The sequence below is a fragment of the Galleria mellonella genome, unplaced genomic scaffold, assembly GCF_026898425.1.
Source record: "Galleria mellonella isolate WM207_F2 unplaced genomic scaffold, CSIRO_AGI_GalMel_v1 utg537, whole genome shotgun sequence".
Taxonomy (NCBI): domain Eukaryota; kingdom Metazoa; phylum Arthropoda; class Insecta; order Lepidoptera; family Pyralidae; genus Galleria; species Galleria mellonella.
The window spans coordinates 574,506-601,768 of NW_026442112.1; the positions used below are offsets into that span (position 1 = coordinate 574,506).

A 27,263-nucleotide genomic window follows, 5' to 3' on the forward strand; every position below is an offset into this window, starting at 1 on the left:
ATCTACACTTCGCGTTGTGCTGAAAGAAAGAGCGCCGCGTGAGGAAGTTCTTGTTACTTTTCTCGCAGAAGTAGAGAATATGGTGAATAGTAGACCACTGACTCACGTATCGGTGGATCCTAGGAGCCAGGAGACACTGACCCCTAACCACTTCTTGCTTGGTTCCTCGTCTAACTTACCTGTGCTCGGTGACTTCGACGACAGTGACCTTTACCTGCGCCGTCAATGGAGAGTAGCTCAAAGGTTGAGTGATATGTTCTGGCAGCGATGGCTGAAAGAAATATTACCTGTGCTGTTGCCACGTCAAAAGTGGTACCACGATGAAGATTCAGTCCGTGTAGGAGACTTGGTTCTTATAGTGGACCCGAACTTACCTAGATACAGCTGGCCTGTAGGAATTGTAGAAGCTGTATATCCTGGAAAAGACGGGAGAGTGAGGGTCGTGGACGTGAGAAGCAACCGGGGCGTGATGAAGAGACCGGTGACACGAGTGGCACCGTTTCCGCGAGTTGATGAGTGTCGCGACACCGACACTAGGGGGGAGGATGTAAGCGATGCACCTCGCACCTCGTAAAATGTTATAATTGTAACCACTAGCGCCATCTGTTAGCATTTGATTGAATTAATGCCGGCGCGCATGCGCCGAACGATTGCCCTGTGACACGTGTGTACGAGTTGTTAGTTGTTGTTAGTTTGTAATGTTTTGGAAATTGATTAAAAAAGTGTCTTGCCAGCATCTGTTTCATTTTGATAACTACCATAAAAACATTTTCCAACAACGGTCTGTTACAAGCACTACATGTAGAAACTATTATATAAAGCGCGATACATATGGTGAAGATATTATATCTTAAGATAAAACAAACAAACAGATAACCCCCCTTTTGCCAGTAGTCGCCACGCTTGGCAGGCGGATTGGCAACCGCAGTTACACTTTAGAGATGTTTTAAGATAAACGGTGCTGTCGATCTTTCGCCCTCCCTTAGTCGGCTTTTACGACACCTACGGAGTGGAAGGGGTGCCGAGACCACACGGTCATAAATAAACCATATAGTGTAATAATATTGCAAATATTATGTATAATTTATTCCTATAGTATTTTAAGATATTGACCTGTAAGGTAGTTATATCTTAAAACCAGAGGAAGACTACACAAACTCGTCTGCATGGGTACCACTGTCCCACTCGTGTTTGTGCTATGAAACAGCTGCGCTTGTATGACTGTGTTTAGGTTTGAAAGGTAGGATACAATAGTAAAATTATAGGGCACGGAGGTATAGCAGCCATTATTAATGTTATAAAAACTGAATATATATAATAACATTTGGAAAACTACACCACATCTTCTCATCCAAAATACCTCAAAGTTTGAAGACGAAAGCCTTTAAGCAATGCGTGTTACCCATAATGACTTATGGAACTGAAAAATGGTTCTATACCGTTGCCTGTATACAAAAGCTTCAAATTACTCAGTGAACTATGGAGAGGGCTATGCTCGTAGTTTCTTTGCGTAATAGAATCTGGAATGAAGATATTTGCAAAAGAATCAAAATGACTGACATATCCCAAAAAATAAGCAAGCTAATGTGGCGATGAGCTGTTTATTATGCTTGAAAAATCGATAACCAATGGGGAAGAAAGGTTCTTGTGTGGCGATCCCGTACGAGCAAATGCAGTGTAGAACGACCACCACTAGACGGAGTGATGACTTCAAATGCATTATATGGAGTCAGTGGTTGCAGGTGACTCAGGACCGTTTCTTTTGGCAGTCTATGGGGAAAGGGTTATGTTCAGCAGTGGACAGATAATGGCTGAGATGATGATGATTATTTTATAATATATTATCTTTAAATATTATAGCATCTTCCACGTGTATGATATAATTTAAGGAGTCTGAAAAGCTTTTACAAATATTCGGCGTCCAATTTAATTTAATAATAATAAAAAAAATGGTTTACCAATATAGTCGCTTTTATAGGTTTATATTTTTAAGGTACAAAGAAACATTCAGATTATTGGATACAAAAGAACCACTACGCAAAAACTATTACACTAAATTGGATGCGGCTTCCATAGTCGTGTACCTAGTGTGCGAGTTCTAACTTAAAATCTAGTACATGTTTTTTCTTAATTTGCTATTTACAAGTCTGTATTATTGTTTTATTTCTTTTTACGTAATAAATATCAGTGTGATTTTTAATTGTAAAAAGTTTACCACAGTGTGAAAATATTGGACGAATGAACGAATGAAATTTATTGCTAAAAATATGGTACAATAAGGTGATATGGTACTATTGCAAGAGTTGGTTTCCTACACTTTGTCATTACTGATATGCGACAGTCATTACAAAGTTATAACGAAATAAATCTTTATAATAAAATTAATTCAATGTTAAGTTATATTTATATAAATCAGAAATTTATATCTGCTTATACCTAAATATTATTTTCAATATGATTGATGATTATTATTAATAAATTAAAACAAAACGTTTATTATTATTAATCGGAAAATTGGAAGTTGACAAAGAATATTGAAAAACACGGTGGAAGACCGCCACTCGTCCAGATGATTGGGATGAAACAATGAAAATCAGCAGCAGGTATCAATTTCCTCAGAACACTCCCCATGATATGCACAGAGATGATCTTTCAGTGGATCAATATAAGGCGTTGACTATCGATAATTCGAGCCGCCCGACTTTGAATGCGGTCTAACGGAAGGAGTTGGTACTGTGGCGCTCCTGCCCACAGGTGAGAACAGTATTCCATATGCGGCCTGACTTGGGCTTTATATAATTTCAGGCGGTGTTCTGGCATGAAATATCGTCTCACCCTATTGAGCACTCCTAACTTCTTGGAAGCTATCTTAGCCTTCTCCTCCAGATGACCGCAAAACTGGACGTCGCAAGATATATGCCCAGAATTCCTAGATGACTTTTTATAGTGCCCTGAAAGTAATTAAATTTATTATTATTAATAAATTAAAACGATATTACAGGGACTATAGAACAATGTTTTTACCTATCACGGATTTTCAGAATATACCTATAGTTTATAAATATGGTGCAGTTATGGCCTAAAATGAAAATGATACTTAATTAAAATAATAATAATTAATTAGATGATATGATAAGTAGATAATACGAGTACAGTAAAGATAAAATAGTAAGTCTTTCGTACGGGGTTTCATCTACCTCCTACGCATGGGACTTGACGTAAAGATAGATAGACATTTATTGTATTAGGTAATTAGTGCAAGAGATTAATAAATTTTTACATTTTTCTACATTTTTTTTAATTCTAAATGCCCATTTAAATGTTTATAAAAATTAAAGGTTATGAATATGTTCGCTATATGAATAACTAAATTTTTTACGCAGCTTTGCCCGCGTGAATCAGTAATTAAAGTATCATATTTCGTTGAAATGAATTTGTTACCCACCAACAAACAAACATCAAAATGTCTTCACAACTTACACATTTATAATATTAGTGAAATATAGTTTCTTAAATTCTTAATCTCTGTAGCGAATTAAGACATAAATCAAGCAGCACACTCTTAATCTAAGGGAGTTTGGTGTCAAAGTAGAATCTACGGCTTAGGCGACGCACCAGATCTCATACAAATGATACCATTTCTTTTCACAGAAACGAATGAAACTAAACTTACTGTAATTTATGGATATAAGATAGGTATTTATTGTTTACTAATTTTTTCCCGCGGCTTTATCCATTTAAATCAGTATATAAAGTAAAATAGATATGAAGTATTCTGTATTAAGTTAGGATCTAATCTACCCGTGTACCAAATTTTATTCATATCAGTTCAGCCTTTTAGCGTGATTAGGTAACAAATTTTAAACATCTTTACAATCTTTACAAATGGTTATAATATTACTAAGATTATTGTTAAAAATAGATATCGCTAAACAGAGTCGTTAGGAAATAATCGTAATTAAATTAAGATTGAACGTTATTTCTTGAAATTAGTTAAAATTATATTTCATAAGCTTTTTGTCTGTCACTTTGTACGCGTGAATTTCAGAAGTACAAAACTCAATTATTTTGCACATTTTTCATTACGGTACTAATATAAAACATACACCAAATTTTAAGTTAGATTATCAAAAATACAACTGTGAGAACCGCATTTAATTTGGTGCAGTGGTTTTTGCATGATACCGAAATAAAGATACAGAGAGAAAGACAGACAAAATTTATAATAATATATTATTTTGACATCTATTACTCTTATTAAGATCCTCGTAATAATTTTCTATAATACCTTATTAATATTATAAATATGAAATTTGGTATAACCCTATATTTTAAGGTATACTCGTACTATAGGGGATGGAGAAGCTTATAGGTTACTTTTTATCTCGGTTAATAAACAGCGGGTCTACCATGAAATGAAATTCCGAAATTTCGGACTCAATTTCGTGTTTTTGTTTATACCAAAATCGGATCAATAAATGGAGTTTAACATTTCCTTTGTCATACATCCTATCATAAAAGTCCAAAGGAACAATATTTTAACATTTTTAATATGTCTAAACGGCATGTATTATGTAATTTTAACATTACATTTGTGTTTCGTTTGGCTCCGAAATTTCGGGAAACATTTCATGGTAGGCCCTCAGATTCCAATCACGCCAACGAAATCGCGGGTAAAACCCATATTGTATTATATTTGTAAGGAGATTACTATTACTATTATGTTTTAATACAGTTGTATATTTTGTCAGGCTCACAAACAGCATGTAATGCATAGAGTGGATGGTCAGACACCAGACGGATTGATGACAGCTTACAGCACTATCCAGTTTGTTGTTCAAAACCACCATTTTGTTGAAGGAAGATTAAGGGTAAGTGGAATTCTATTACCATACTGTGTATTCTATTATGTGTATGTGTATATATGTATATATATGTCTACCTATAACTGTCTAAAATGGTTATTTCGGTAACATGAAAACGCTTTATATTTTGTAATCTTATTAATTTATTAAATGCGAAATTTTGTACCTGTGTATGTTACTCTTTCACGCAGAAACCACTACACGGATGTGAATGATTTTCGATATACGGGTAGATTATATCGTAACTTAGTACATAGGATACTTTATGTACTTACTAATTCGCGCGATCGAAGTACATAACATTGTTTTCAGCAATAAGACTTGTATACTGTTACAAATTTATCTATTATATGTTTTTTTATTCTCTTATACATTGTATAATACAAATAAAGTATACTCATTAATTAATTCATTCAATACTCAAGATACTCAAGATTGATAGTAATTAATTTATTTAGTAACGCATTTCTACTAAAAATTCTAGTAATTTAATGTATCGAGGTTTGTCTATTACTACCTCACCTCATGATCGCGAGTTCGATCTTTGTGTAATACAAAAATACATTATTATATATACGAGTATGTCTGATTGTACCACCTGGATGATTTTTATATATAATATGTATGTATTAACAAAAAAAAGGTTTCTAGTATAAGTGATACAAGCTTTGCATAATTTGGCCACAGATGGCGTTGTAATGTATAGTTATATATGTATGTCCAATGATGTTTATTATTATTTTAATAGGCCCAAGTGATCAATTTGTTGTTCAGGGTCATTTGACATAAAAATTCCTCCGCTTTGCTGCTGTAGTTTGATAAAATAAATGACTAATTGATAACAGTTCGTTGGAGATTTTGTCTAAAACATGAAAAATAAACAGAACAATCTTAAATTTAATACTTATACTATATATTGATTTTTGGTTATTTTGTTACAGATTCGGTGTACGGCGATTATATACTCCATATACATTAAAACACATGAAAAGAGTTCAATAGAAGTGCGAATACCTACAACTGCGTCCAGTAAGCTGAAAGAACATGATGCGGTTGTCTATTCGATATATCGACAACCAGAGACAAGTATGATTTTTTTTATTTATATTTAAATACAGAAATATGTATCAGAACATATATATATATATATATAAACAAAGCAGTAACTACAACAGATTATAATTTAAGTGTGTGTATATACATATATATTTATATACACACATAGGTGTATGTTCGTGTGTGTTTTATTTTAATGAATATAAGATACATATGGTTTGCCCCAACTTGAGAAACAAGATAGTCTCTACTTCGATAGGAAAAAAATATACACTGTAGGAACAAAGCACAGTTTGTCGGAGAAGCTAATATAAATACATTTTTTGTGTTAACAATATATCTTATAATTAGGGAAGGTCTATTTTATTCAGTCTGTAATTATAGCGTCGCATATATACGAGTTCAAACCTTTATTCTCAGAACTCCCAGAATACTGTATTCTAAATTTGGTGTGTCAACTCGGTCATTGATCATATACGGAACACAATTGTATGTAAAATATTACACATACACAAATTGTGTCACGCAAATATTTAATCAGTTCATCAGACACAGTACACAAAGAGAAATCATCAGATTCTCTCATAGAGAGCGATAAACGCGTCTTATTCTTCTTCTGATTCTTGCTGCTTCTTTGCCAGCATCTTCAACTTCACCTTCCAGGGCTAGAACATCCAACAGGTTCCACAGACTGAATCAAACTTCGTATCTTGTTTACAATACCCACTAAAACTTTCATTAAACTAAAATCACATCACGATGTTTTCAATAGAGACGTATGATGTCGTGCGATGGCAGCCTCTATACAATGGCTGACTTTTGCAAGACCAATTCACAAACTGGTCAATGACTGATAGTTATATTTTACAATAGTGCATGTGACAATTGAATTTATTAAACAATTGTAGGTATAACAAAAATAATAAAAACAATAAGGACACATCTGGTATTATTCGTTTTTTTTTTCTCTTACTGATGCAAAATTCCAATCCACTTAAATATACTTTTCGCGTATCTCCGAATTTTAAACAGTTGTAGCTAATTGGATGTATATCAACTGTAGTGAATTTCTTATTGACATCCATTTCTTTAATTTTACTGATGATTAAGATGATTTTTTGTCATATATCTTTTCATCTCCCTTGTATACAATACAATAAATTAATGTAATTGTTTTTATTGATATTAAAGTATTAAAACATGCTTAATAACGTGATAAAAATATTATAAAAGTTTTGTAACGTTATTGAATATTTGATATTCTATCATATGTTTGAATTGTTTGAATGAATATTAGTACACAGATAGGTGGGCAAAACTGCAGGATATAGTCAGTTATATATAAATATTGTAGTCAGTTTTATGGGAAACCCTTCAGTTGTGTATTTTAATTTTAACGAGCACTTTTCATGGATATTATTAATTTGTAGCTCTCTTCTTTCACATGACTTGATATTTTGCATTTGGCAGGAGCTAAAATTTGAAGAAAACATTTTAATTAATTTCGGCTTCCTACCTTTACCAAATTAAACAAGTACGGTCGTACATCCACCCCGCCTGTGAATCACCTTTGTTGATTAAAGTTACATTTTAGAATCTTTGATAACAAGACTGAGTACATTATTGAATCAAAATTACAGATAGGTGCTTACACTTTTTTATTCATCATCATCATGATATTAGTTTTTAACTGTCCACTGCTGAACATAAACTTCCCCCTTGGGGGTTTTGCCAGAAGTTGTCATGTTTGGCAGGCGGGTTTGCAACCGCAGTTAGGCTTTAAAGGTGTTTTAAGAGGGAAGCGGCTGCTCATTCCCCGCCCTCTCTTAGTCGCCTCTTACGACATCCACGGGAAAGGAAGGTGTGGCCTATTTTATGCCAGGACCACACGGAACACTTTTTTATTATTTTCAATCAATCAGCTTGTTATTATATTAAGTTTCATTTAAAAACTTGCCTTTGCCAATATAAATATTTAATAAAATATTTATATTCGATCCCAATTAATTTAACAGTCAACTAGGGTAACTAGGATAAACTTAGTGCAAGGAAAGATAATTTAAATTCTAAATAATCGGAATTCATATCTAAAATTTTAAACTGTGGGAATATTCAAGTAAAATAAGTTTAAAAATTTTTTTAAGAAAATTTGACGTTAAAGTTCGAAATATAATCACCAATAAATATTCTATGTTAAGATTTTTGTATTAAATATTTAATTTACGAAATTCAATAACACGACTATTAAAGGTACCTACGAAACTACTTGGTCTGTAAGGGAGTTTGTAGCAATTAGGTTAATTTCCTCTCATTGTATAGTAGATGAATATAATGGGATACAAGCTTAATGGCTGTTAAATATATGACCATTTACCTCCATACAAAATGGTAATTTGTGACGTAGATATATTTTATTAGCGTTTCAATCTTAAATTGCAATATTTAATGTTAAGTCTGTTGTGTTATTATGTCACATTTACATTTCTAAAAACAATTACATAAATTACTTAAGCAAAGTTCCCTTTGTGTATAATTTATATTTGTAGATACAAACGTTCTACCATATAAATTTTACAATAACATCGTAATTAAAATTGGCATGAAGAGTGTTTTGTATTTTATTTATGCATAATATCATTTACTTACATTATTTATAACGAAGAAAAAATAATAGACTATTGCATTAGAACTCAAATGTAGTAGGGTTGTACCATAGGAATAAATAATGTAATCTTTATTCTTAAGGTTGTATCTTAGCAGTAAGAAAGGGCTTCTTGAAATACCCACTTACGATAATGAGTTTGCGCGGTTAAGCAAATTAAATTAAATCAATAAGTTTTGACACGTACGATTATTTTACATATAATTTTAATATAAGAACAATTGAAATTTTCTTTAATTTTCTGCATGCTGTGAATAGGGCAGAGAGCGTCTACAGTGATCTCCCATTGACATCGATTTTGTGTTTTTCGTTTCAGCTCACTTAACTCATGAACAAAAATACTCAAGAATAAATGAATGAATTTACGTGTACTTTAGTCGAGAATGCTATATGCAAACATGGATAAAATGGATACCGATCCGATATCTATATATTGGATTCCTCTGGACATTGATGGCGCAAAAGACGTCAACAGGCATTTCGATATTGCCCATATCAGTCGAATATCTATTTTCAAATACTTTTAACATATTCGTTATTGGACCAGTGTATCTATAGTTATTGCTATATATTACTCACCCGACTCAACTAATCTTTGTTTTTTTTTAAATAGTGTACTCGTTCATTAATTTGTAAAGTAATATATTTTATATTACAAATTAGTATATATAAATATTTGGCATGGCATTGTTGGAGACGACGATCCTCTTTTATTAGCACAACCCATTTTATAATCTGACCCGTTTTAAATTAATCGTTCTGTTAGTTTTAATAGATTGTTCTAACAGACTCGGAGGCTTGTAATGAATTTGTCTTACACGGATAGAGGTCAGTAATATATTATCCGACTTATCTACTGAAGGTATTAATGAAATCTATGATATAAATCATATGTTTCAAAATTTAAAGCCATCATTAATACATTTGTCTGATTTATTATGATAACAACCCATTTAATCATATTATGGGTATATCTATAACAGATATACCTGTATTACCTACCTCATATCGCCTATTATTACCACGCGAATAAGATAACTAAGGTTTTACTTCAATTTTTCCTACTCATGAATATTATATTGACATTTCTAAAACTAAAGTAATATTATAAAGAGGAAGTATTTTTTGTTCGTAATAGATAAACTCAAAAAACTTAAATAATTTTAAAATATCTTTAAAAAATGTTTTACTTTCCCTTTGTTATTCTTTTTTTATAGTTTACTAATTCGTATTTATATCTATCTACCTAGCTGTGCAAAGTCGGAGTGGGTCACTAGTAACATTACAAATATATTTACAAGAAACAAAATAATAAAACAATTACAAATTTAAGCCTTTAGTTCGCTACAGTATCACAAATACGAATTTTATTTTCGGGACACAACGCGACGCAATTTCAGATAAAATTGCCGACATATTGAATTTTATTGTCGATGTTTCGACATGGCACACGTAATGACCCTAGTATTACGTCCATAAGCAGAACTGTATACGTTTGTTCGCTGCTTCAACGATATATATAAAAAAATCATTCTAATCCATTCAGCCTATTTAAATATGAAATAGAAACAGTAATGGTTAAATATTAAAAAAAAAAAGTTTATCATGTTTCTAATAATCTTGTGAGGATAGTAACTCTTAGGTATTATGAGTTTCTACGTTGCCTTCCCTAAGGTGCCTTACCGGAAGATGTCATTATGTGCCGTCCGAAGCATGGAACAAGTGACTAACATTATTTAGAGTAGGGCTGTCCAAGCTAGATAGGATCTAGGGCCAATAAAAATGACAAAATTCATTGGGGGGCTGCAAAATATTTGTAAAAACAAAATGCAGCTATAATAGCCTTATTTTGTTATTGTATTACATTTTCATTAATTTTTCTTTTACGATTCTGTCAACATCAACATCAATATTGGTAGTAGCTAGAAAAGATTTGGCGAGCCGTATCAATTTAAGCCGCGGGCCGCATGTGGCCCCCGTGCCATGGTTTGGACAGTTCTAATTTAGAGCGTTCATAACCTTTGCTTGACGTAGTATTACAACGTCACAACTATCGTCAAATTAAAAACAAAAACATAAAGTTCAATGTTTTTGATTGAATATTTAAAAGGTTCTCTTATTGCGAATTTAAACATTAATGAAATATGTTGCATATAAATGTACTACTAAAAACTTTGCACCTACTTCATATTTTGCTTTAAAATATTTTTTAATCAATCAGAAAAATTAACTATGTTCAATTGGTTTTGATAAATGCGCTGATAAATTTTCACATTGCCATACTTTGTAATGAACAGTCTTAAAATATCAGAACATTAATTTGAAAAATTAAAATATTGAAACGTTGTCCAACTAAGCTTCTTCTGCTTCATCATCTTGTAACTGTGAATAAGCAATTGCCAATTGTCTTCAGAGTTTTGCGAAGACGTGTAATTTCTGTCTTTTTTTCCAGATGCTGGTATACAACTCGGGCCAGCAGTGACATCGACCATCACAGTGCTTTCAGTAATCATCCTTCTGTCGACTGCATTAAGATAAATGTTTCTAAGTAGTGTAGTATATATTAAATATAGGTAGACGAAATTAATAAATGTGTTCTGATATAGTTTAACACATCGCGTAACAAAACAAAAAAACACATTTGCGAGGTAAGCACATTAGGTTGGGTATATTCTAAATTTAAATTGTTTTTAATTAATTTGGGTCAATAATCCAGCTAGACATAGTGGAAAAAAATATTTTTTATATTTGATAAACTATAATTTAATAATATTTTTCAATTATAAGCCATATTTGTTATAATGTGTTTACTTATAGATTATTGTTACTGTTTGTTTGTCATATTATTATGTATATAACAAATCACACATTTTTCCATGTGCAAGTCAAGTAAAGATCAGGAGTCACTGCATATGAGCATTTTTTTATTTATGTTAACTTCAATAATAGATTATTTATTGGATGTTATGTTAATATTCAGCATATTACATACAATATGATTCATTATCTAGTAGATTTTTTAATTATTTCAAAAGATTAAGAAAGTTTCAAATTTTTTATTTTTAAAAGTTTCCTATAGACAAATAATTCCTGGTAATAAATTAACGTAAAACTTCATTGATCCTATAATATTACCAATATCTAATTGATTTTGATTAAATATCTATCCATTATATTCCAAATAATTTGAATGTATTTTGAATACTCAATTTTTCATCGAGTATATAATACACTTTAATTACTTTATATTTTTATTTATACACTAGCGGCCCGTCCCGGCTTCGCACGGGTGGACATTTTAAAAAGTGGCCATTAAGCCTGCACATGCGACGGAAGCTTAAAAATGGAGTAACTTCTTCCGTTTTCCCAACATTTCCCTTCACTGCTCTACTCCTATTGATCGTAACGTGTTGAAAAGTATACTATAACCTGCCTAGGAGCATGAAGAATAATTATAGCAAGTGTCGTTAAAATCCGTCGAATAGTTTTTGTTTCTATAATGAACATACAGACAGACAGACAAAAATTTTACTGATTGCATTTTTGGCATCATTATCGATCACTAATCACTCCCTGAATTCTGTACATGAATTATATTTCCAATATATTGACCTTTCTACAGATTTATTATAAGTATAGATTTTGCTGACAAAATGTTTTTATCTAATGAACTTTTAATATTATGGAAACTCTGAAGAAGAAAATTATGTTTGTTTCAAACTTTCTTAGCTTCGGCGATCAATGTTGGAAATTTTACCTTACGAATACAATGCCAATGCATGAGAATAGCACATTTGTTTGATAGAATTAAATCAACGTAATAATCCTTTATATAATTTTAGAATAAACAAACACAAAAAGTACCTAAATGCCTACACCATTGTTCTCATTATAAAGGCTGCTTTATTTTAAAGTGTTCTATTGTTCTATAGTTTAACAGTATTTACCGCTTTACTGGGTTGGTTCAAGAGTATCTATGTGTGTTGTTTGTGAGCCGCTCGTCTTATTTCTTGCCTTTTTTTAAACTGTTCACAAAAATAATGATTTAATTCACGATCGATTTAGATATCAATGTCTTTTCACATAAATTAAATTGATCAATTTACTTAATTAGTAGTGTCTTTACCCGATTAACATTATCTATTGTGTAGTAAATTGTAAAGTACATAGTCAATAATATTTTAAATTTACCATCGGGAATTATTAGATATGTAGGTACTCGTTAAGTTCTAATCATAAATTTAAAATATGAGTAAACAACGCGCAATTTTAAAATTAACTTATTTTATGATATTTCTGTATTTTGTCTTTTCATTTGCTTCAATATGATCGAGTAATCAGATACAGTCTCATCAATTATCGAAATAATAACTTAAGTAGCTTATGAGATAACATTAACAATTAAGGCATCGCTAATGGATTATTTATAAAAGAAGACAGCTTTTTTATTTAGTCAGATGACGGTGTTATTTTAGTACCTTTAAATAAATACGTTTTCTCTTATTATTTACATACGAGATAATGAATGAAATAGAGGGTTTTGGTATATAAAATACATGCTTTGGTGTAACAGATATGAGTATGTTTCCCAAATGATTTATACATTGACAAAAACATCACCTTTTTGAGCCTAGATTTACTGATTAATTCTGTTTGTTTTATTATGAAATAAAATATAATTGAGCATGAGGTCTTTGTTGTGTAATCAAGTTTTAAATACAATACAATTTTCTTCGGGACCCAATAGTGATATACGTCAAAATAGTAAGCGCGGCTTATTAAATACTGAAATTAGTTTCAAAATCAGTTGGTATTTGTAAAGCAGAATAATTTATGGATGTATTTTATATTGAAAACTATACTATAATGTCATGGACACATATTGTATATGATATTGTATGAAATTGTATTATGATAAGAAAAATATGATGAGAGAGTTATATAGTTTGTTGTGCTTAATGGAAGGATACTGTTAAAAAAAAAGTTATAGAGAACTAGGTAACTATAGTTTATTGTTAGAATTTTAGCTGTCATCTTCATAGGCATTCATTCTTTTAAAATCATTCCTTGCAAAAAACGACAGACTTCCTCTCTATCTTCTTGTTGTGGTTTTATGACTGAATTCGAATACCCTCATTCTGTCATTTACAAATGATCCATTTAAGTGACACGAATATGACAAAGGAATGTCGATAGAGTAGCTGTACACAGAGAAATATTCTATTTTATGACACTTTGAAAGCATATACTCGTATGTATCTCACGAAGATAGTATTCAAAAAGTCGTGGAAAATCTTTGATTTTATTTTGAAGGTCTATTCAATTGATTTGATAATTTGATAAAAAAAAAGTGTGGTGAAACACTATCAGAAACAAAAGATGTATCCGTGTATTTCTTATGACGAGATTATAAAGAAAAATCTAATCTCGAACATGAAGTTAGGTATAATTAAGTTGTGATCAAAAACCTGCCCGCCGGATTTTTTTGATATTGTTGATTTTACATAAATGTCTTTACGACACCGTCCATTAAATTGAGTAAAAAAAAAAATATATAAAATCTCCAATAATTTTAAATATATATGTCTATAATTGTATATTCATTATACTATAAACATCATCCAAATTGAACGTGAAAGTTTATTGTTGGATACGCGAAACTCCGATATCAACTGTCATAAAAGAATTTCTTTTATATTTAGTGTTGTGATGTATATAATATAAAGTATCGAACCTCTAAATTGGATTCTCTGGTATCAAATTTATAAGTTTTGTCTATAAAAAGATCTGTTATAAGTTCTTAAAGGAGTTACGATTAAATTATATGATGTTATTGTACAAAAGAAAAAAAATGTCTATATATAAATTATTAAGGCTTTGACTTCAATACTTTTATGTTATTAGTATATTATACGAGTATTCTTATATAATTTTAATGTAATTTGTAGATATGCGTATAATATATAAATGTAATTAATAAGATCAAAAATTCCCAATTCTGTAACATATCTGTGGGTGTACCCAGATTTATTTATTCCTTTTCAGTTTGATACTTACTTATCGAAAGGTAATCTTGAAATGTACTTATATTCTTAAGGTAATAAATTAAGCTAATTGATATTTTACTTTACGATGATTTTATCTATAGAAGAAATGAAAGTAACTCAACAGAAAAATGTAAAAAATAAAAACGTTTCGTAAATTAATGTATACAATTTATATGTTACTCAATTATATTGATATAAATTAAGAAAGTATTTAAAATGCTTCTATGTCTACTTACCAAGGTGCGAAAAAAAATTCTAATTAGTCGAAATATTATCTACCGCTATCTTATACAAATAATAAAAATGAAGGTATAAATTAAACAATTTTTTTCATACTTGTAAATTACTGATTACTGTTAACATCCTAATGAATTGACAGCGCTTGATTAGTTGAATTATGAAGAATGTAGAAATATTATAATATTAATTACCCGGAACTTGTAAAACTGACTTTAAATATTTATTTTTAAGAACATAATTATATTTTTATTTCATTATTTCGATAGGTTAATAAAGTTATGGTACAATGGAGAATTGAAGATGAAACGAAACGGTAATTTTCCTAGTCTCATGGGTATGCCCATAAAAACAGCCTTTATGTAATATTATCTTATAATATCTTATTCTTTAAGTATCCTCGTGGTGGCCTGTGTTTTATTGTTTTGTTGCTCTATGTAGAACCAAATTCGTAGTTTTTCTATGACTGAGAAATATTTCTTCCTTATATTTCCACTGTTGATACTGTGTAGTTGTGCCAACCCGAATTTATGTATTTCATTAAATGGAATACACGAAAAGTAATCTTCGTTTTATTGACTTCCTGTTACTGGCGGGTGACGTTATACTAGTAATTGTGACCCCCTCTTCACCACCACCCTTCAATGTTACAGTTTAAAATGAGTTGACAAAGTTGTAAAAGCGAAATAAACCGCACTGTTTATTATTATTCTATAGTTTTATTTCTGAATTAGTTGTGATATTGTTTAAATTTTATTTATAAATGAATTGCCCAATCAATTTTTAATACAAGGGGTGGGTTCATTTCGACTGTCTTTTTTTGTGCATATATTATGTGGTATTTTAGCCAACTCCATATTAAATTTTCAACAATAAATCAGAAACTACGTATGCATACTATCGATTTGAAATTTCAATATTTTTTTGTGGAACAAATACCTTAATTTTTTATTTATAAATAAAAAAAAGAATATTAATATCAGTATTTTTAGGAAATATATAATTATTAAAAATACGACTATGAAATGCTTATGAAAGGTTCTTCCTTAGTTGTTTCCTGTCATTTTTCGACCAATATTTATTTCTTTTTTCTTTTTATTTCTTTGAAGAAAATATTGAGTTTTTCTGGTAAAACATTCTTATAATGAGATTTTTATAATTTAGATTTCATTGTGTACACGTGATAGTTGGTTGCTGAGCAGAAATGGTATTTTTTTTTGTGGGTGAAAATAAAATGGTGACCCCACCTGCGCTATATCAATACACCGGCGGGGCATTAGTGAGGGATGATAGACGAGGATGAAGCAGGTCAGTTAGCCTATCGTGATGACTTCAACAATAATTAACCACGATAATTTTTAAAGGGAACCGCGAGGTCGACTTGATAAGGTGTAGTAATGTGGCTGTTAGACCAAACAACTAATATTCTCTTTTACCCAATGGTAACATTGAAAATAGATATAAAATGCTGGATATGACTAATTAGAGGAATCAGTTTATAAAGTCACATGTATGGCTATCTAGTTCTATTTCATTCGCGTTTCTATAACTACGTTTAGAGAAACACGTGTCGCAATATGTGCGTAGATTGAATATCTGTCGGAGATTGATGACCATATGGAAGGTTGTAGAACTTCTACTTGTAATAATAGTAGTCAATTTTAAATGTTGGCAGTCGCACACAAACTGATGGTACCACAGAAGTCATTGGGTACACGGAGTCATTTACTTGTGTGTTATTATTCTTAAAAATAAAGTCGTTATAAATCCGTATCTTATAATTTCACTATCATATCTCACTTTTAAAAAAAAGACATAGCAAACTGTGCCAACGTAGTAGCTGCATAGTAGAAATACAAGTGAACTGAGCCACTCATGCCAATTAAATTTTGTACAAACTCTCCCTGTGGTTATTTGATTAGAATTATTTTTTTTTAATTCCGCTATAATTAGTATGTGTGTAACTATGAACATTTGAAGACTGACTACCACTATTACTACCATCAATCTCCGATTCTCATTTTGTTCGCAGACGTTTTGCGACACGTGTTTTACCTCTAACCGAGTCATCTTAAGGTAGATTATTAGATCTCCCTCTAGTGATTTTTGTACAAGATTTTATTTACTTGTTTTTATTATTATTATACTTGTTCTTAAAAATGATTTTTAACAGGCTTGTTTACGTTTTGTTTTTTATTATTACGATTTAATTATTTAATTGTAATTGTATTATATTTATTAAACATATATATTTATATAGACAAACGTTCTGTAAAAGAATTGAAGATCACACCGTGTTCAGCGGACGCGGCACCGGCTGTTTTCTCTGCGGTCATGGAACTTTAGCCATAAATGGCACCTGCGTAGTAGCTACCTACTACTAATTATCGTTTAATCTGTCTATGCTTTAACTCAAAATTGCTAGAACTTTCTACCGGCTTACCCGTAACAAATAGAGGGATTCACTAATTATAACTAGATCTAAAAGCTATGAATATGGTGGCTTAGAGCAGATGTAAAGTTTAATTATAAATAGTGGTTGAACTTTCCGACGTTCATCCGAAAAATATATAATTTTCCTTTGGATTTTTTTAATCGACTTCAAAAAAGGAGGAGGTTTTCAATTTGGTTGTATTTTTTATATTTGTTCCCTCGTAACTCTAATAATACCCTTTTCATCTGAAAGGTACTATATCATATGTATGTTGCAACTTCGTCCGTGTGAATCTGTATAATAAATAATGTATCCTATATGTTAAGAAGGGATATAATATACCCATTCTCCATATTCTTCAAATCTGTTAATTTTCAAAATAGTTTTAACATAGAATAACAAACATACATTCTATCCAAATAACCTCAGAAACTTTCACATTTACAATAGTAGTAAGATTGTATTAATCTACTTTTTCAGCTTATTTCAGTACCATATCATATCAACTGTTAAATGTCCACTGCTGAACATAGGCCTCGTCTTATTGGGGAGTTTTGCCAGTATTCTCCATGGTTGGCGGGCGGGTTGGCAAACGCAGCTAAGACTTATTGACGTTTTAAGAGGGACGTTGCTGCCCATCCCTTAACCATTAATTCCCTTAGTCGCCTTTTACGACACCCACGGGAACGGAAGGGGTAGCCTATTTTATGTCGGGACTACATGGCAATATAAGATCTTAATTTAAATTATACAATAGCCTAAAAATAAATTTTATTCACACAATTTGTGATTAACAGAGAAAGTAATAATATTTTCCATTTACAATAACATAATACTCATTGTCGTTTCGTACATTGATACAGTAAATTGAATCTTGTGAAATTCCTCCCAATATAATACAAAATAAAGCACCGAAACGAAGGACATGATTTTTTTCTCCGGAAATTAAATCTTTTCTCTCTGAGAATCACTACGAAGTCTTATTCAACATAATGAAAGAAAATTAGCTACTTTTTAACATCATTTATATGTGAAACATGTACGTTTTTTTCATTTATTTTCTTCTGTAATGATAAAGATAAGTAGATGTCGTTTATTCATATTAATGTGTGTGTGGGTCTCTCTCTCTCTTTCTCTCTCTCTCTTTCTCTCTCTCTCTCTCTGTGTGTGTGTGTGGGGGTATACATTAAAATGTATTATTTAAAATATTACACACAGTAACATTTTAAATAATAGATTGAAATACCTTCTGGCAGCTCGATCTAATGGATTAGAATTCATGTATTTCTGCTATGAGGACCTAATGTAATTTAGTACATCACAGAAGGAAAACTTTCAGTTAACAAAACTTTCAAATATCATTACTTCTACCGTGGGCGTCATCTATCGATATATATATATATATATATATATATATATATATATATATATATATATATATATATATATGAAAGTGGAGACCACTGACCTGAAACTTTGTGGTTGCAGGATTCGGTTCTGGCTTTAGGCTTCCCAGTACTTCTGGCTCGTTCGAACTTACCCTCAGATCCAGGTTACCTATCCACCGCCTTGAACCGACCAAGTGCAATGCCCTCCTCTCAATCAGCCTCTTGGTTATTTGTGATATGATTAAGAAAGCGATACGAAAAGAAACGATATTCGCGGCAATATATGCACGCGTGCGATAATATTTTTTAAACGAGAACGACGACAACGAACGTACGTTCTACCGACACATTCGATAACAACCGACAGACTTTTTTTTTTTTTTTATTGTGCGAAAATGTTGCCAGGCGAAATTTATTTAAGCTACAATTCTTAACATTCCGCCCACCAAAATACAACATATTTTCCTAATTACACATTAGCAATAGGTTTCTTTTCAAACGACACAATTAATTTAACGATAAATAACGACAAGTTAAACGACAAAAAGTTAACAAAGGTCTTTAATTTGATAACGGTAGAGGGCACAGTTTAACGACTGGCCTCTTACATTCACCAGAATTGGTTCGAATGGTAACGACTCTACAAACTCCATCAGTACCACGGTGAAGTTTGACTACTCGACCAATCCTCCATTTCATTGGACTGCATTGCTCATTGACAATGAGAACAAGAGTGCCGACATCAATCTCCTGTTGTTTGTTGTACCATTTGAGACGCGACTGCAAGGTATGCAAGTACTCTAAATGCCACTTGCGCCAGAAATCCTGATGGATTTTTTGTAGCAATTTCCAACGCTGCAACGGTCCCAATTTTATATCAACTAGATTACTTTCAGGTAATATAGTGAGAGGTTCCATGGTGAGAAAATGACCAGGAGTCAACACCGAAAAGTCATTGGGATCCGAACTGATAGGCGATAGAGGTCTTGAGTTTAACATGGCCTCTATTTGAGCTAAGACGGTATAAAACTCTTCGAAAGTAAGACGTTGTATACCTATTACACGAGACAAATGAGTCTTTATTGACTTCACACCAGCTTCTGCTAAACCGGAAAAATGCGGACTACCTGGTGGATTAAAGACAAATTCAATTTGTTCTACATGCGTAGCATTTTGCAGCAAGTCATGCAATACATTTGCTGCACCGATAAAATTTCTACCTTGATCCGAAATCAACCGAGAGCAACGACCGCGCCGAGCGATAAAGCGCCTTAAAGCTGCTAGGTATGCTTCCGTAGTTAACTCAGACACGAGTTCAAGGTGCAAAGTGCATACAAAAACACATACGTACGATTTAAATGTACGTGTACCACGACCACGACCCAAACTAATATCGAAAGGACCAGCATAGTCGACTGCCGAAACCGAAAATGGCTTTATTTGATTGATACGACACGCTGGTAAATTACCCATGATAGGTGGCGCTGCAACTCTAGGATGAGCACGAAAGCATTTTACACACGAGGATATTACTGCATGAATAGCTCTCTTCGAAGACAATATCCAAAACTCTTGAGATAATAAGTTTTTCAAAGTTTGCATACCAGGGTGCATAAACCGATGATGATACTCTTTGATAATGAGTGTTGTTAATCTATGATTACGAGGCAATAAAATTGGATGTTTGACATCATAAGTTATGGAAAGCCGACCGCCCACCCTCAAAAGACCATGTTCATCCAAGAATGGAGACAACTTTCGAATGGGTTTGGAAATGGAAAGCGACGATTCTTCCTTCGATAAATACAAAATTCTGATGCAAAACAACGCTTGAACATGCCTCACTAGAAAACGAAACGCTTGATTTATCTCTGCACCCGACAAATTACAATTATTTTTCAGCATAGGGTTTTGCAAATTATGAATATATCTAAAACAATAAGCCAAAATACGCAAGGCGCGCTGTAACGACGAGAATCTATTTAATAAATCATCTATAAACGACATATTAGAGGCTGTGAAAAGACTATAAATCTTTTGTTCATCAGCAGCGGCTTGATCGAACGACATCTCTGAATGTGGCCACGACACTTCAGGGTTTCCCGCCCACCATAACGTATTCTGGACTAAATCAACAGGAAGTAAGCCGCGAGAACCACAATCCGCTGGATTTTCAAACACAGAAACGTGATGCCAATTTTGCGGAGGGACTTTCTCCTGAATATTTACCACTCTATTAGCCACGAAAGTTTTCCATTTAGATGGACAAGCACGAATCCAAGTCAGAGCGACAGTTGAATCTGACCAAGCATAAATATTACTAAAGGGATAAAACTCTTTTAAAGCATCGACAAATGAGCAAATTAAGTACTGTATTCCAAACGTGGAATTGAGCACTTACGTAGAGGAGCTATGATTTTGCACAACACAAGCGCACGACGACAGAACCATCATTCTTAACGACACGACAATATATGACTGTATAACCTCTTTCGAGGCATCACAGAACCCATGGAGTTGTAATGACTCGAAAGACTCGACCATTCTGCGAGGAATGGAAAACGAACTTAACGACGACAATGATTTAAATTTAGACCACTCTTGACTGATAGTGAAGCATCACTATCCCAATCGACACCCGATAACCACAAAAGTTGTATCAAATATTTTGCCAGAAATACCACTGGTGCTAACAAACCCAATGGGTCGAAGATTCTTGCGATGTCCGACAGAATGGATCGCTTGGTACAACGAGTATCACTGGAAGATGTCTTAAATGATCTTTTTAGATCATCCCCAGAAAACCATGAAAGACCCAATATTTTAACCGAAACATCACGAACATCTTCAAAATCACGAAGTTGCTCCGAGTACAAGTCGGAATCTGACACCTTTTCTAGAAATTTGGACAGTTTGAAGTCCATTTACGCAAGTGAAGATTACAATTTGCAGAGCATTCTCTACAGAATCGGCGCCTGATACGACGTCATCAACATAAGTATCTCTAGCTAATACTGCACTTGAAGCAAGAGACGAAAATTCCTTTGCCAACCAGCAATGCACCAAAGAGCCTGATATGGGGCACAGGATATAAGTCACTGTGAGTAATCGAAAATAACAGGATCATTAGGAGAAGGACGCCACAAAATGCGTTGATAATCACAGTCTCGAAGATGAACAAGAAATTGACGATACATCTGCTTGATGTCTGCAGTTATTGCCAACGAAATCTGACTAACAAGTCAAAAATGTTCTTTTTTGCCCGGTAATAAAGAATCATTTCTCCATGGCTTGCATCGTAGGCGGTCAGGCCGCATCACTCCATGATGCGGAATGTAATAAAAATTACCATCATTCGATGAAGGTGGTTCAACTTCCTCCATGTGACCAATTTGAAAATAGTCATCCATGAATTTGACATAAGCAGTCGAAATAGAGGGTTTGTTTTAAATTTCCTCTCCAAATTTAAAAACCTTGAGAGCAATTTTACGAGAATTACAAAACCTGAGGGTCAACGAAAGTTAATGGTACTACCAACGGACTACGACAATATGGGTTCATATAGCCGATTTTATGTCAGATTTGGGGGGATCAATACTAATTCCCAAAAACGATTAATATTGCTGTCCAAAGACCAATAAAAGACAATCTTAATTTAAAATTATACAATAGAATACCTAACAGCAATGGGCTGACCTACATTGCCTTTGACAAGGCCTTCTTGAAGTGCTGATGTCAAAATGTTAACACTAACTAACATATCAATAGGTCCAGGTATGTGGAACGAAGGATCAGCAAGATCCAAATCCAGAATATGTTTATTCGAGACACAATTTGTGATTAACAGCAAAACAAAAGCTTCAAATGAAAATTTACAAGTGACATCACCATTTGATGGAATAATTTTCGAGTGTGTTTACAATAACATAATACTTGCACAGGTGTGTGTCGTATCCAAAAGAATACGAATACATTTATTTAATTTGATACAGTTGAAAACAAAACTTGAATGCCCAATACAGCCAAGGTGGTGGTAACTGCTGTGAAATGTATTATCACCTTTGTCAAAATGAAGTAAATGATAATACTTAGAACAAATAAATGTTCTACAATTCTTTACGCCGAAAACATCCAATACACAGTTTATTTTCTTTTATTAAAGAGAATCTTTCAAAGGGTGACAAGCTATTGAATTTTGAACACTTCTCCACACTATGACTGGAAGAAGAACAAGCAATACAGTTAACCGAAGGCACAATAAGCGATGGTTTTGACCTAATTGTTTTCTAGTAATAATATTTGACTTTGATGTGTTTGAAAAATCTTTTTTCTATGAAGTTAATTCTCTGTATATCAACATCACAGTTGTAACTCAAACTTGTTACTGCATCAATTTATCCACAACAAATTAAATAACACTATCAGGTAAATGAAAGATAAATCTTTAAAGCGACAAACTGTTTTTTAACTTTGATCATTTATATAATCTTTCATAAAAGACAGTAGCGATGACTCTTTTTTTGTTCATATTTTCAGGTGTTATATGCTAACAAATAGTTTTCATCACAAAGGGGATAATTTTTAATTAAATCTAAAGCTTCACCTTGAACATTTGACAATAAGTAATGAAGTTTTTCTACTGGTGCTATCTCTTTAGAGTGAATTAGTGAGTCGAACAACTGAATAAAAGAGACCCAATTTTCAATATGTCAAAGGGTTTTATAATAATTCTGGGTAATTTCATATTACTACTACCATAGACGATATAAATGTGTGTGTGGATTTTACTATTTGCTCAAAACGAAATGACAATTTTAATTCACTGGATGTATCACTCTCTCTCTCTCTCTCTCTCTCTCTCTCTCTCTCTCTCTCTCTCTCTCTGTGTGTGTGTGTGTGTGTGTGTGTGTGTGTGTGTTTCCATTGTTTAACAAAATAACTATTTTTTAATTACAACGCAATATCCAAATAAAATGAAATAACTTGGAAAATAACAAACAACAAAATCAAAACAAACGAAATTGACAACCAAATTACGAAAACAAAATATGACAATCAATTTTTACATTGACAGTCACTTTTAAGATACGTTCTGAAACGATAAGTTTTATTAGCGCAAAATCAATTTAAATATTTTAGATAAAGAATTACGATTTTTAAATTATCAATATTAACAATGAAAATATTTATTTATATTCAATGAATAATGTTTTTATTATTTTGCAAAAAGTTATTTCCTTCAAAATGATGGAACAAAACGTTTCATTAAATTAATACAACGAAACGCAATATGTCGTCAAAATGGAAGAAATCCTGATTGCTAATATGATGTAAAAGTACCCACTTATTTTTACAAAAAATTAATAATGCGAAAGAATTACGAAAATTAGTTTTTTAAACTCGAAATTACACTAAATTATCCAAAGATCGACCTAATGTTAACCGTTTAAAATAAGATCTTACAAAAAATGAAATTAATCGTCACAGTTATTAGTGGACTGTATGAAATTTAATACAATGGTGGTAGTTAACATAAGAAACACAAGAGGATAATGTTGAACTGAAACTTTGTGGTTAGCAGGATTCGGTTCTGGCTTTAGGCTTCCCAGTATCATCGAACTTACCCTCAGATCCAGGTTACCTATACCTTGAACCGACCAGCAGTGCAATGTCTCAATCTCTTGGTTATGTGTGATATGATTAAGAAAGCGATACGAAAAGACAAACGATATATATATATATATATATATATATATATATATATACAATATATATATACTCTTTCATATGTGATACAGTGATTGATATATAGTCTCAAAGTAATCAGAGCTTGTACTAAGGTAAATATTATATATAGTATTTATTTTTTCCATCAATTGTCTATTGCAAGCAACTAAAAAAACTTAAATGCTATTTATGTTTATAAATATATTATGCGGGCATCAATACAGACAAATGTAATCATGAACACAAATGTTTGTACTGTAATTATTTATGTTGGATTTACTCACTCACGTTTTAAACAAACAGCGCGCTAGTTGCGCAGTGCTACTCGTGACACAGTTGTAAACGGCGCTCATGAATAGAGCTCTAATTGAGTTCGAAAATAGTCGGGTATCCCCAAATTTAAAACGTGACTAAAATCGACATAAATAATTAAAAAATCAGTATGCTTCACTTTTTTTAATTTTTTTAATTCCAAATGCAGTATTATGAATTTTACATATCTTTATTAAGGTACTAATTTTATATATTTTGCATCGAAAATTTGTCTTACCTTACCTTACTCATCAGATCACATATATAGATTTAAAATGCAATTGTTGGTCTTAAATTAAATTATAAATTTTACGGCTGAATCTTTACATAAGGCTTTGTTAATCTATACTAATATAATAAAGTCGAAGAGATTCATTATTTGATTGCGATAATCTCTGAAATTATCATTAGTACTTGAAAAATTCTTTTTGCGTTTAATAGTTCATTTCTTGAGAAAAGTTCATTATATAACAATAATAACAACATACAAGCACGAGCAAAGCCACGAGACAAAGCGGGTCTTAGTATGTAATAAAAATCCCGTGTCACGAAGTTCGTTCACGACAATTTCCGAAACCACTCACCAATTTTAATTGAATAGGACTGTTTTTATTCGTAACTCGATAAGAAAAAATTGACTTGGTAAACAGCGGTAATGGGCAAAACAATGTTTAGCGTGTTAGCTAGTCCTCTAATAAATATTAAAAATCTTCACGTTGATAAAAGAAATTTTTTTTATATTGAGTTAAACATGGAAGAAATACCTACAGTAAATAATGTATGAAATTGAGAGACTAGATGATTGAATTTATTAAGTATACTGATAACATAGATAAATGTAAGATACTCATAAAAGGTCTATGTTATGTTTAAGAGTTATACGAAATAAGATAGTCATTTATATATTGTCTTTTGTTTAATTTTTTTTATTTTTATGGCAAATTTAAATATGCCAGATCAGCTTTTTTTTATCAACACAGGGAACAAACGAGCATGTGGTTCACCTGATGGTAAGTGACTACCGCCACCCACGATCACCCACAATTGCAATGCATGTGTGCTGCCGCCTTTTAAAAAGGAATAAACTGATATTAATATTCTTACTAACAATGATATGGTGATGATATCAACCGTTAAATATTCACTATCGAACATAGGTCTCCCTCTATTATAGAATTTTATTGGTAGTTGCCACGCTTGGCGGGTAAGTTGGTAAGCACAGATAGGCTTTGGTGATGTTTTAAAGAGAGGCACTGCTGCCTTGCCCTCAACTATTACGTTCCCTTAGTTGTCTCTTATGATACCTGTGAGAAAGGAATTATATGCCGGTACCACATGGTTGCATTTTTACCAATATATATGTACATATAAATGTGAAAGTCAGTTTATTTGCTTGTAGATGTACCAAATCTCTTAGAGTCTTAAGAGTCTAAGAAATTACTATGAAATTTAGTATATACACACTATAATGTAGGCTGGAGAAAGACATAGGTTATTTTTTATGCTAGTCAGTAAACATATATCGGTCACATAGACAAAGTCGCGGGTAAAACTAGTAATTATATATAAGTACATTCTGTTTCTATAATGTGTACATAATTGTCTATTAAAATTTAAGAATTCATAATACCTTTTAATTAGCAAACATAGCAGTAGTACCAACAAACAAGAAATTGTTGTATAAATTCATTTTATAATGTTACATATTCGTGTATCACTAAATTTGATTTATCATATGTTTGTTTGTTTATAAACTCAAAAAACTACCAAAAAACTATCAAAAAACGTTTTTAAAAATTTTTTAATCTATAGAAAGTTAATATAAAACACTAATTCATCTTTTTATTAATCTACCTGTGCGAAACCGGGGCAATCGCTAGTTCTATTATAATTTCGCTCATTATTCATTAAAACAAGGTTCATTAAAAAGTCTCATTGTTACAGAACTCAGCGGCGGGACCTTAGGTTAAGAGCAAAATCCACTTATCTCTAGAAATAAGCACTATACCTAATACACTAGAAAAAGTATATTCTGGATGTAATAAATTTCGATTACAAAGAGTAATCCAACTTGAATCAACAAGATCAGTTAGCCTAATCTCGTATACAATATATTATGTGAGTCCATTTTATGAGCCCAATATTGGTCGATTGGCATAGTAGATGTTTGTTCAAATAACCCACTAAATATAGACGTTTACATGATTATGTTCTTGATTATAATAACCGCCGCATGACAAAGCACAAGTGAATAGGTATAATAATAAAGTAAAATTAAATCAATATTGTTCCATTTTCCTATAGTATTTTCAATCGGCTCCAAAAAGAAGGAAGTTCTCAGTTAGGTTGTATTTTTTTATTATATTTGTTACTCCGTCAGTCCTAAATCGATTTAATTAAATCTTTATCTGAAAAGATATACTTACAGATTTGTCCCATAAAATTTTTATCTTAATCGTTTAAATTTTGGACCAAAATAACAGATGTTTACATAATTGAAGTCGTTTTCAGTTTGTGGGACACAATCTTTCATTA

The 27,263-nt window shown here is 31.9% G+C and overlaps 2 protein-coding genes across 2 annotated transcripts in view; one reads left to right on the top strand and one right to left on the bottom strand.

The window, feature by feature from the left end:
• Positions 1-15,431, top strand: part of LOC113512497 (uncharacterized) — a 92,124-nt gene extending 76,693 nt beyond the window's left edge. The window contains exons 5-7 of the mRNA XM_052898742.1: positions 4,752-4,871; positions 5,807-5,951; positions 11,036-15,431. Of these exons, the coding sequence (XP_052754702.1) occupies positions 4,752-4,871; positions 5,807-5,951; positions 11,036-11,121 (351 nt within the window). The 3' untranslated portion in view covers positions 11,122-15,431. The remainder of the gene's footprint in view (positions 1-4,751; positions 4,872-5,806; positions 5,952-11,035) is intronic.
• A 3,819-nt stretch (positions 15,432-19,250) lies between these two features.
• On the bottom strand, positions 19,251-21,613 carry LOC128201519 (uncharacterized). Its single transcript, XM_052898728.1, has 2 exons — positions 21,388-21,613; positions 19,251-20,989 (listed from the first exon to the last, which is right to left on the bottom strand). Exons 1-2 carry the CDS (start codon positions 21,611-21,613, stop codon positions 19,251-19,253), a joined length of 1,965 nt encoding a protein of 654 aa, XP_052754688.1.
• Between the last annotated feature and the right edge of the window lie 5,650 nt (positions 21,614-27,263).

Coding starts and splice junctions, on each gene's coding strand:
- LOC128201519 (XM_052898728.1), bottom strand. CDS start 21,613: ATGGACTTCAAACTGTCCAAATTTCTAGAAAAGGTGTCAGATTCCGAC. Junction 20,990..21,387: donor AAGAATCTTCGACCCATTGG/GTTTGTTAGCAC, acceptor ATGCTTGGTCAG/ATTCAACTGTCGCTCTGACT.